At 39.6% G+C, this 12,636-nt stretch overlaps 1 protein-coding gene across 1 annotated transcript in view; it reads left to right on the forward strand.

Moving 5' to 3' along the window:
• Positions 1-12,223, forward strand: part of LOC124616688 (whirlin-like) — a 115,855-nt gene extending 103,632 nt beyond the window's left edge. Inside the window, exon 4 of the mRNA XM_047145023.1 lies at positions 11,474-12,223. Within this exon, the coding sequence (XP_047000979.1) occupies positions 11,474-11,616 (143 nt within the window). The 3' untranslated portion in view covers positions 11,617-12,223. The remainder of the gene's footprint in view (positions 1-11,473) is intronic.
• Positions 12,224-12,636: the final 413 nt, after the last annotated feature.

The following is a 12,636-nucleotide window of genomic DNA, read 5'->3' on the forward strand; positions in this document are numbered from 1 at the left end:
ACTGTTCATTAAGATTTGTTATTAACCATTGGCATTTGTGCTGAATGAATTTAATCAAGCTAGAAAAAATATTGAACACAGACTGACTTCAGAAGTACAACCGTTCTGATGTCTTTATTCACCCATTTGTAGAACATTGTTTTTGACAATGTTTCTACATTGCCATTACCTGACTTCTATCTTGCAATATGCTTATCTTCATTAGTAGATACTAGCTATAAACATGATGACATGGCGGTTTCACACCACAGCTTGGAACGAGCCTCATCTGTGATTGATGGTCCTCGGTAGCTGGTCGTTGACTGTGTGTCGTTTTGCGGTAATAGGGTTTTATAAAGAGTTTTTAAATTATGGTCACAATGCTGCATTTAGTTTGCTTTACAACTTTATGTATTTATTGTCCCTTGTAAAAACATGATGATCAATTTGTCTGTAAGATTTGATATAGATTAATACTTCTACCAGACTACAAATTATTCAGGCAATGTTTATATCTTTACATGCACTTTCACAAGTGGGTTCCAATTTTACTGCTACAGAAACACAGTGACCACATGATGATGCCTAAGAGAGTGAGTTCCAAAAACGTAGAGAACATTTACAAAGATGTTTACACTGGCATTGTCTGGCAAATATGGTAGTTATTAACACTTTAACTGTTAGGTGGCAACTGCAACACAAAGATGTTGATCAAATGATTACCAGATGTGGACTGCCATACCTATTATGTGGTAATGAAACCAATAAATACATTTTAGTTTATAATAATACAACTCTGCTGGGTATTACCAAGCTTGATTGAAAATTCAAAGTTCACAATTTTCCTAATTCACTCAGTTCTAATAAATACATTATTAATATAACAATGAAAATAATCAATTATTGACAATATAATGTATTGGATAGATTAAAAAATCTACTCACCAAGTGGTGGCAGGGAAACACACACACAAAAGGGTCCAACTTTTACAAGCTTTTGGAGCCAATGTCTCCTTCTTCTGGCAGAAGAGTTGAAGGGGAAAGAAGAGGGGTGAAGGAAAATGACTGGGAATCTGAAATCTCAGTTAAACACGTAATTAATGCTTTGATTTCTTTGCTACCAATTACAGTAAAATATAACATTGGATATTTTTATGTGATTTTCTTGATTCTGTCAGATATTATTTATGAATAGGAAATATGACAATGTTTACACTGCAAACTGGTATAACTTTCACACACTTAACAAAAAATGATGCAGTATGAGTTTAAGAATGGAATATTGGTCAGCAAATAGCACAAATAAATAAATATAATTGTTAGCCAAAGAATTTACAAATGTTGCTCAGGTAGTGAACTCGATTTGATACTGAATACTGCAAAATAAGTTACTTGGCCTGTTACACTACATTCTCTTATCTTCTGGAACTAGTTCCTTCCTTGGGAAGGACAACAGTGTAGGTTGGGAAAGGTTAAAAAGGAAAGGCAGGTAACTCAAATCTGAGGATGAGAGGAACTTGCTTGTCCTCAGTGCAGGTGGAGGAGAAATTGAATGTAGATAAGTGAAAAGTCATAGCTACAAAAGTGTTGTAGTCACCAAAACAAGCCTGGTGCCCAACAATGAAGATAGCAGAAAGCAAACTCCATACCAGAGAAAAGTAATTGCTGTATGAAGATAGCTTGCTTACACTCTAGCAACTGAGCTGGTCACAGAGTGTTTATGTTTGTAATACAAGCAACACTAAATGGATCACATAATAAGCACTTATTAAAATTATATACCCAGTTATACTCAGCTGTGAGTGATGTATGATGCGTGGCACTTGTTAATGTACAACATACTAGTCTAACCTAATATACTGAAAGAGAACTATGTAATCTATAGAAGATCACTCTGGATTGCTGCAACTAAGGTATTTAGTTCTGGTTCCAGTTTGAATAGCACTTTCACATTTGGAATTAACTGTCTACGATCATTCGTCAGCCATCAGTAACACAATAAATGTAGAACTGTGACAGGAACTGTTGGTAATAATGTACTGGGTGAGTATGGATGGGTGTATGCAGTTATCTGTAAACAGCAGGTAAGATAACTGTATGCAATTTATTTTGTGGAAGGAGGAAGTAGTTTCTGGTGTCTGTGCTAGCTGACTTAGCTATTAACAGATGGAGCAGACTATTTGTAACTCTTGTAATGAAAATATAAATAGGTTCCCATTTATGAGTGCCATCTCAGTGGTGACTGGTCAGAACTTTCTGGTTCCAGACTAAAAAGTCGTAACCACCATACCCAAGAGGTGCCACATTTATCAATAGCACAAGGAAATCTGACTATAAACAGTGGCCCCTGTGTATCACCCCTGTGTTGGCTAACTAGACATAAAATTAATTTAATTACTTCAAACCTGCAACAAAAATAAATGACATTGGAGGGAATAAGAATGGGTGTCATTGAAAAATTAATAACAAGGACCTACAGTATCACAGAGATTTATTAACTAATATCAAGGTCTAGAGAGAACAAACAAATAAACAAAAACTTCAACTGTGTAACATTTCATTAACACAAACCCAGGTTGGTTGGCAATAGACCTGGGAAGCCTGACTGGGATTTACATGTAAATGAGACTGGCTACTGTGAGTGGAAGGATCCCAATCTAGGCAAACAAGGACTGCTGTATCGTTCCACTGATTGGTCTCTCACATCTAGATACAATTAAGCATGCAATGGACACTGGGAGTGACTACTGCAAGAACAAGGTTTGCTATGAAAAAAGACGGTTGTGAAAATGATTGATAAGCTTCTGAATTTGCTGAAGCTGCTTAACATTACTGATATAGCCAGTGAAAGATGAGACGCTGTTGGGGTGCGGGCACTGCCGAAGTGTCATAATGCGGAAGTTGACCCCACGTCTGCTGGTGATTGTCTCACATCTGCAAAAATATAAAGTTTTGCCCGGTTGTTCAGATGTCTAACTGCTCTCTCCATAAGAGCTCTAGCGACTATACTCCGTGACAGTGAGAAGCGAGTCCCAGACTCTCCCATTGCTCAAAAACTTCAGAAAAACAGCCGTCCCCCCAATGTTCTTGAATAAAGTTATCATGGTCCAACAGTGGTTACCATGCCAATCATGTTTTCTAGCAAGGAGACCAATCCCTGCAGTGCAGTACACATTCTGTTCCCCGAAAAAACAGCCCACAATGCCTGGAGGTCCTGCAGCCAAACTCCTTTTGCATTTCACATGATGAGGGAAGCTTACTAGTGAAAACAAGCTCAATCTCATCCATAAAACAATGTAGTGGGCACTGTTTTGGCGGGGCATGGTGGCTTCTAAGAAATGCAATATCCGGAGAAATCCATCATCCTGTCTCACAGGTTACCTTGTTCTTGTAATAAACACATTAGCTGGACGCCAGCTCGATGCCTCTTTTCCTAGACCTGCACATAGGATAAGGAGACTAGGCTCCCACACAATGTCCACTCACTAATAACGCAATTAGGCTGGCACCAGGATGCCCGGTGGTGCTAGTTTCTAAAGAACTGTCATTTTGTATGCAGCCACAGCATTCCTGCCCTCTTGCTTGGCCCCTAGTGGAACAAGGCCACCACCAAAATGACAGCCCATAAACCACTGCCCTGCCCATTTTGATGACTCCAAAGGAATCCACAAACTGGCTTGCTGTTCAGGGGAAGTTCTAAAGCTGCCACTAATGCAATGGTCACCTCCAGTGCCCAAAAATCTGCCTCTATAGCTGAGTTTAATTTTAATACTGCTACTAAAGTCATGCAAATACTGTGAGATCAATCAGTGGTTTACACTATCCCTAATAGTCAATCAGATTAATATCATTCAGGGAAAATTGTGATACACCAAAGGCAAATGAAATTGTATGATAATCACCAAAACAGAATGAAAGGGGAGGTGTCTGATGGGTATTACCTTGGCAATGGCCTGCCCTGAAGCCACCGCCATCTTTCGAGTGGGTGGTCGGTCAAGCAGTTTGCCATGTCAATACCCATAGGCTCATCTGTGATGCAAAGTGTGATGTCTACTCTCATGTGCGCATCATTGGTTGGCTGCAGCTGGTAGCAAAGTCAGGAGGGGGGGGGGGGGGGGGGGGGGAGGCTGCATTGAAATCTTGTCCGTCCGGAAAAGAGAGCAGCCAAGGAATTCTGCCTATATGTGCATGAGCAAATTGCGGCTTCATTTGATTTTTATGCACACTGTGACACCATTTCGAATATGTGTTTTATACATGTCATTGCCATGCTTCTAGGCATGGAACCCAAGATACCTTTCCATATTTGTACATGGTGAGTACGGGGTCACTGACTTAAAAAACTGTTGTCAAGGCTTGGTCTGTGGATGCACAAGTGGCTTTAAAATTAATATTAAAGCATGGTGTGGCCTCCCATGTAATTTTTCAATTAGAGATTTTATATCATTTGTGATGGATCTGTGCTGAGAAAGAAATATTATTAAAGTATTATCCTTGCTGTACTTCTTGTTGAGTTCTGTCATGTGTGACTTGAACATCTGTGCAAATCGTCTAGCAAGTCTATTAGCTTCAGGATGAAATGGTATGGTTTTGAAGTGTGAAGTGTCATTACTTTCACAAAGAGGTTGTAACTCCTGAGATGAATATCAAGTACCATTGTCCATAATTAGTGATTTTGCCAACCTCTCAATAGAGAAAATCCTTGACGACAGCTGAATTGTTTTCATAGAAGTAATCTGTGACATTTGTATCACAAATGGAAACTCTGGAAAAGCATCAATGACAATGAGCCAGTAGCTTGCCAAAAATGGTCCAGCAAAGTCAATGTATAAACATGATCATGTTTCTCATGCATGTGACTGCAGATAATCTTGGCACAGAGGAACTAACTGGTATTTTGGGCTTAAATGGCATTCAGCCTGCATCATTTCTATGTCCTTTCCTATATTTTTCCAGTAACAATGATCTCCAGCAATACATTTAGTACTTACAATGCTCCAGTGCCATTGATGTAGCATTTGAAGCACTTTGAGTTTAAGTCCTTTGTGAATAACCACTTATGGCTTTCCTGATTCCAAATGTACACAATTTTTGGACTAACTTGAACATGGCATGCCCAGTATTTGCAATAAGGAAAGCGTCACACTGTATGTCGCCTGATAATCGTTATCTGATAAAACATTGTTACACATGTGAAATGTAGTTAGGTCAGGTTTGGATGCTCCTGCTGAATATTGGAAATGGTGGTGGAGGTATCTTAAAGTTTCCTCAGGCATTTTCCTCATTTGCTTCAAGTTTAGCCAGGCACACCACCAACAGTTCCCGAGTAGCAGATAGTTGTTGCAGCTAAAAGTTGATTGCTCAAGAATATCGAATTCACGTAGGGGCCATGTCTGAAAAATACAACTCAGAACACGATAATAAATTCTTAGAATTCTGCCTGAAAAGGAAAAGGGCTTAGCAGTCTGCAAATAGTAATAGTAAAGGCTACATTTATTCTAAAGTCTTTCTATAATTTTTTCATGTATCTTTTTGTGCTCTCCAGTATCTTTGTTGCAGCATGGGCAATGTTTCTTTCTGAAAATCTGCAGATCCTCGTCACCATTTTCTGTGTTGTGTTTCCAAAACAGTCAGGATGCCCAACATACAAGGTAGTAGCAGAAAGCAAAACCCCTATCACATTTTCTGTCATTGCTCTAGCAAGGTAGGTTACATGCACTCTAGCAACTGAACCGGTCACAGGGCAGTTATATCAATAATACAAGTATTAAGGGCAGCACTAAATGAAACACACTATAAGTATTTATTAAAATTACATGCTTAGATACATTCACCTTTGAGTGGCATAAGATGCTTACCAATTGTTAATGTCCTACATACGAGTCAAGCCGTTACACTGAAAGAAAACTATCTAATCTACAGAAGTTCAGTCTGGTCTGCTGTAACTAACAGTTATTTAACTTCAGGCCTGAGTGTGAGACTCAGCAAATACTGTCCAACAATTGCCAGTTTATATCAGTAGGTTATAAATGTGGCAACTGATGATCTGTGGCAGCTGATGATGACTGTAGAACTATGACAGGCACTTTCGCAGGTCTTGAACTGGGTGAGATGGTCAGTGAGAATTTTCTTGGATCCTTGCCTAGATGTTTTGAAGAGATATGATGGTGGTAATTGTTACATGCTTTGTGCACCTATCTTTTTACAGGTGTGTGAATCTCTGTTAACTTCTGCATGTTACCATTTGTGCATTCTCTTTTGAACTGAGTATGCTACAGTCTTTACTTCTTCAACATTTTCTGGATTTTGTTATTAAACCACAGTGGGTCTTCTTCATTCTTAATCCATGTAATTGAAACATACTACTCCAGAGTGTGACTTACAACCCATTTAAACTTTGCCCATAATTCCTTTACAAGCCTTATACTGGAACTCAATGGTGTCCATTCAGTGACTAAGTGGGATATTAGCAACTTATTATCTGATCTTTCTAGGAAAAATGCTCTCCTAGTCTTCTGAATTGATTTGTCAACATTAGTAACCATTATCTCTTTGGTGACATTGAGATCACTAATCCTTGTCCCTACACTCATATACCAATGATAAGGTCAGGCCTTTTTGTAGCTGTAATGTCTAAAATACATACGTCAAAAAAAGTTTTGCATCATCTTGGTTCTGAGAGTTCCAGAACCTGTATAGAAAATTGGAATAGAGATCAACATAAACATCATTTTTGTCCTTTTTATTGCTCATGAAAACCACACATTGCATGTTGTAGCACCATACAGCGAGACCTTCAGAGGTGGTGGTCCAGATTGCTGTACACACCGGTTCCTCTAACATCCAGTAGCATGTCCTCTTGTATGATGGATCCTTGTATTCATCATGGGATACTATCCACAAGTTCATCAAGGCACTATAGGTCCAGATTATCCCATTCCTCAATGGAGAATCTGCGTACATCGCTCAAGAGTGGTTGGTGGGTCACGTCATCCATAAACAGGCCTTTTCGCTCTATCCCAGTCATATTCAATAAGGTTCATGTGTGGAGAACATGCTGGCCACTCTAATCAAACAATGTTGTTATCCTGAAGGAAGTCATTCGCAGGATGTGCATGATGGTGGTGCGAATTGTCACCCATTAAGATGAATGCCTTGCCAATATGGTTGCACTATCGGTCGGAGGATGGCATTCACATATCATACAGCCATTACAGCACCTTCCATGACCACCAGTGGCATATGTCAGCTCACATAATGCCACCCCAAAACAGCATGGGAACTCCACCTTGCTGCACTCACTGGACAGTGTGTCTAAGGTGTTCAGCCTGACAAGGTTACCTCCAAACACGTCTCCGACAACTGTCAAGTTGAAGGTATATGCAACACTCATCGGTGAAGAAAACTTGATGCCAGTCCTGAGCGGTCCATTCGGATTGTTGTTGGGCCCATCTGTACCGCACTGCATGGTGTCGTAGTTGCAAAGTGGACCACACCGCGGATGTCGGGAGTGAAGTTGCACATCATGTAGCCTATTGCATCCACTGCAGTAATAGCCCTTGGGTGTCCTGAGCGAGGCATGTTGTCGACGGTTCCTGTTCTTCCTCCATGTCCGAACAACATCACTTTGGTTCACTCCGAGATGCCTGGACACTTACCAGGTGTGATTGAGCCACAGTATTGACCATCTAGGCCTGGCTGTACTACAGACAACATGAGCCATGTATCTGTTTCCTCGTGGAATGACTGGAACTGATCAACAGTCGGATCCCCTCTGTCTAATAGGCGCTGCTCATGCATGGTTATTTATATCTTTGGGTGGGTTTAGTGACGTCTCTGAACAGTCAAAGAGACTGTGTCTTTGATACAATATCCACAGTCAACATCCTTCTTCATGAGTTCTTGGAACTGCTGTGATGCAAAACTTTTTTTGATGTGTGTATTTCCATTGTGTGTGGACTGTCGAACTAGCTGCTCAGGACAGTTTTCAGAAAACATACTCAGAAGCACTTCATAAAACTGCCTGTCTGTATCCCATGCAGTGATCCATAGACATCCCAGTCTATACTCAGCTAATGTTTCATAATCTGATACCGATCATAGGCTTTATTAGAATGACTCTGGAACTATATGGTAGAATTATGTGGACAGAAAAAATTCAATAATTAACCTGATTTTATGTAGACCTGTTATATGTATCCAGATATCTTCACAGTCACTCTCTGATTTGACCCCATTAAAGACAGTATTTTTGTCAATTGCAATGAACATTCCCCCTCCTGTGGAGTGTGATCTGTCTTTCCAATATATGTTCTATGACTCACTAAATAATTCAGAGCTTTCTACTTCCGGGTTCAGGCACCTATTGGTCCTGAGAATGATCTGAGCACAAGAAATTTCCTGGAAGGCATTAAATTCAGGAACTTTGTCACAAATACTTGAACAATTTACCGATAAAAGTTTGAGAGTCAAAGTGTCTTTATTCTGAACACGTTCTTATTTCATTATCTGTGTGTTGAATGGTGAGTGTATTTCAAACTACAATTGAATGGTGAGGGCACTTCGAACTACCACTTAGCCTAAAAAACACCTCGTGCCCTCCACAAGTATTCTGCTACCCAGGCAGCCTTCCTTTGTGTAGTGTACACCTGATCTATCACGGGGAGTCCTAAAACTCTCCACCCAATAACACAGGTCCAGAAATCTGTAGCGAAGATTGTCACACAGTCGGCAAAACCATTGACTTGAGACCCTTCACTTGGCTCCAAACTAAAGGACCCCGATCAGCTCTTGGAACAATGCTGTATATTGCAAGCTCTGCTTTCACCCCTTGCAGTAGGTCAGCAGCCTACACCACTTGCACCAACAATCCGTATGAACTGAGGACAACATCAGAACCCAAGTGACAGTAATAGTTGGCGCTGGTGTGAGCTAGAACTTGTAGATGGCTGCACCCAGTAGCTCAACAGCTGCAGACAAGGCCCCTTCACATCTCATATGAGGCCCCCTGACAGACACACTGAGTCTGGCCCTGAATGGTGTTTCCCTATGAGACCCCATAATGCACCTAATGTTAGAGCTCCCAATAACTGGCAAACCCCTCCCCCTATTTGCTAGCTCAGACTCAGTTGATGGAGCAGCAACTTATCCACTCACAGGGTGAATGGCCGAGGTCAGATGGCCAGCTTCCACATTGGCTCTCCTTCTCGAGCAACGCAAACACGTTACTACCTGCCACTCACCCTACATGTCAGGTACTCTAGAAGGTGCCTCAGCAGCAGAGGCCGTGCACGAAACAAGCGACACTTAATATGTCCCATGGGATGTGCAAGAAGGTCCACCACTGCTACATCCGCAGACATCAGGCTGAAGACGGCTGACCATAGCCAAAAGCACCTTGAGCTATTCACAGACTGCGAACAGCTCCTCCAAGACACACATATCCTCTCCATCCCTGCTCTACTAAGAAAACAGAAAAAAGTTAAAAACATAACTAGCTGTTCCAGTGGAGCATAATAAGCAACATCTGGAATCTGATTGAGTGACTGGGCTGAAATAAATGGTTGCTGGTCCATCAAAACAAACAAATGTATGACAACTGTGCTACAGACTACCTGAATTTACACTCCACAGTTATAAAATGTGAGATTACACCTCTTAAATAGAGAAATACATAAAAAGAATGTATAGTACTTTCTACGTGAACAATCAGCTATTTGAAACCTTTTTGGGAGATGGGTGACATGTACATTACATATTGACAGAAAGCTAGTACAAAAATGAATTTTGAAGCAGTTTTTAAAAATAATGAAACAGTCTTAATAGACTGATTTGTTATTGTGGAGGAAACCTGTGGCCACAACTTTTTCTGCGATGAAACAGCAGTGAAAGCAGTTGGGGGGGGGGGGGGGGGCAGTAGAGAATGGAGGAGAGTTGTCTGTGTTTGTTCCTTCAGACATTATTGGGTCTGGTTGTGGGTCGTTAAAGGATATCCAAAACTGTAAAGGCAACTGCTCGTGTAAAGCAGGAAATCTCAGTTCGAGTTATGGTCCAGCATACTGACAGTTGTATTCACAGCTGCAAATACATTTTGTGTAATAATCAGTAAGTGAAATCAAAGTAAGAAATAGTATTGGCAAAAACCAGGTACATGTTAAAAATGTTTTGAAATAGAAGCTGTTGGCAGCTGAGACAAATTTCATTTTTCAAGACAGGGAAAATTGTTAAGACATTGAAGAAACTCGATTCATTTGCAAATATCATGTGTTCCATGCTAGAGGAACTTATTCCATTTCAAGGTGTGTGACTGATGAAGTTTCACTTAAATGTCCATATGTTATATAACTGGTTTTAAAAATATACAGAATTTTACTCACCATAAAACTCTGTAACTGAAGAATTAACAGTGTCATCAAAAGGGCTTTAATATATTACACAGCACTTCAATATGTAGAACTTATAATATTTACAAATGCAGCACAAAACACATTATCATGTGTCCCAACAACAGCAACAGTAGAAATTGCCACAAACTATTTGTGTTGGACTCTAGTGCACATTCCTTCCTGTGATTCTAAAATTGAAACACCCAAGGAAACATCAACTGTTCATAGGTACACTATCCTACATTAGATATATCCCCTACAATTATGATCAACAAGTGCTGTATATGTGTCCCAGTAAATATACAGTATAATGTTCAGTCTGTCTCATTTATTACCAGACTCTTACCACAACAACAGCATCTAGTGAAAAGCTCAAAACATCCATGCTGTGTCCTCAGGGAGTCTAGTTAGTTTTACAAGATCTTTGGTCACTTGTCAGGAAAGATTCAGCCAGTTTTTATTATTATTATTATTATTATTTGGTCCCTGCATTCTATAGTGCTCAAATGTTTGAGGCATAAGCTAACTGGAACCTTTATGCACAGAACAAGATACAAGTATAAAAATATGTATAGTTGAAAACTATTTACATATTTCCAGTACCAGCCTCACTATCTGTACCTGTGTTTAAGGTATACAACTGTAAATTTTGTATGTTGTTTCTGTGCTGCCACAACTAGCAACAAGTTACTAGAAATTTCCTTGAAATATTTTTATACATTTATTTAGTAGGTGTAAAGTAGCTACACAAAGAGCAGGTATACAATGAAAGGAAAAGCTTTTCTCATTTATTACAGTAAATGTAAATTCTGTTAAGAATGTGTGTCCTAAAAGACATAACTGCATGATTGCTTACAAACAAATTGACATGAATGTTAAACAATGGAAACTCCAGGCTGTAATATCAACAATATAATGAAAAGGATAAACTGGTAGTCACCATACAGATGACATGTTGAGCTGCAGACAGACACATTTAGCTTCTTTTCACTGTGCTTTTCTGCAACTCAACATGTAATCTTTACAGTGAGTAGCAATCTATCCTTTTCATTATACTGTTGATGTGAATGTTACATGCACATATCATTAATTATGTTTCTCTTCTACAGGCATGCAACACCAGGATGTTGCAAGACTGATAGCAGAATCTTTTGCCCGAAGGGAGCGGAGTGACATCGAGTTCCTTGTGGTTGAGGCAAAAAAATCGAACCTAGAGCCAAAGCCGACAGCACTGATCTTCCTGGAGGCCTAGCAGTTGCTCTCCCTCCCTTGAGCCTGAGCTGCAACAAACCTCCTAGTCCTTGTGTCTGCCCTCCAGCACTGCTGAACTTATCTTGCCAGGAATTTGCTTGGCCCATGCACTCTGACATTGTAAATATTGTGTGTCATGGGACATACCCACTCTGCTGCTGTTTCCTATCAGAGAGAATGCAAACTGCTTTATGTGTCACCTTTACGAATGTAAAATAATCAAGAGACAAGGAAAGCCTTGGAAGATTATGAGGAGTGGACCAGCAAGTGCCTACCTGTAAACACAGCCAGCAGTCAGTCTGAGTGTTTTTCACATAATTTATGTTGTGTAATCTTAAGTAGTGTTAAATTTGGAGGGATTACAAGGGTGATGGCTGTTGTTTGTTGTAGATCTGTTAACTGTAACACAGTTTCCAAAATGGTTCTAGGGAAGGGAGTAAAAAATAAATCCTTACTGTGCAGCTGAAACTGCATATTCCCATTTTGTATACATCAAAGGTTTACTATGCAACAAACTAGATTCATTACAAAATCATTATTCGACAAAACATTTGTAATCTACATGCACACAAAAACAGAACAGACATACACAAAAGAAAGAAATCACATAGTTTAGGATGCTGCATTCTTTAGAACAGTTCCTAGAAAATGTATTTTTTTAGAGTAGTGCTACAGATTATGAAAGGAAAAGATGCATAAGATCAAATGTAACAAAATGGGAAGTGTTTCTTTCAGTTACTGTTAATATGTGGTCAGATTTTTTATGCTGTTACTATACTTACTGGTGTATGTATGCTGTGAGAGTTGATGGCAGATAATTGTCAACTGTTTTATGTATGCAAATTTTATATGTATGCTAATGTGACAAAGTGTGCCAAAATAGACAGTAAACAAAACTGTGAAAGATCTATTGTAACTTTGAGCTTTTTGATGCAGATTTATTACACACGCAGTGAACTTACATAAATTTATATCCTTGTCTAGCCTACTAACTGCCTCAAACTGAACCATGATGCACTTG

The sequence above is a fragment of the Schistocerca americana genome, chromosome 5 (genome assembly GCF_021461395.2).
Source record: "Schistocerca americana isolate TAMUIC-IGC-003095 chromosome 5, iqSchAmer2.1, whole genome shotgun sequence".
NCBI lineage: Eukaryota > Metazoa > Arthropoda > Insecta > Orthoptera > Acrididae > Schistocerca > Schistocerca americana.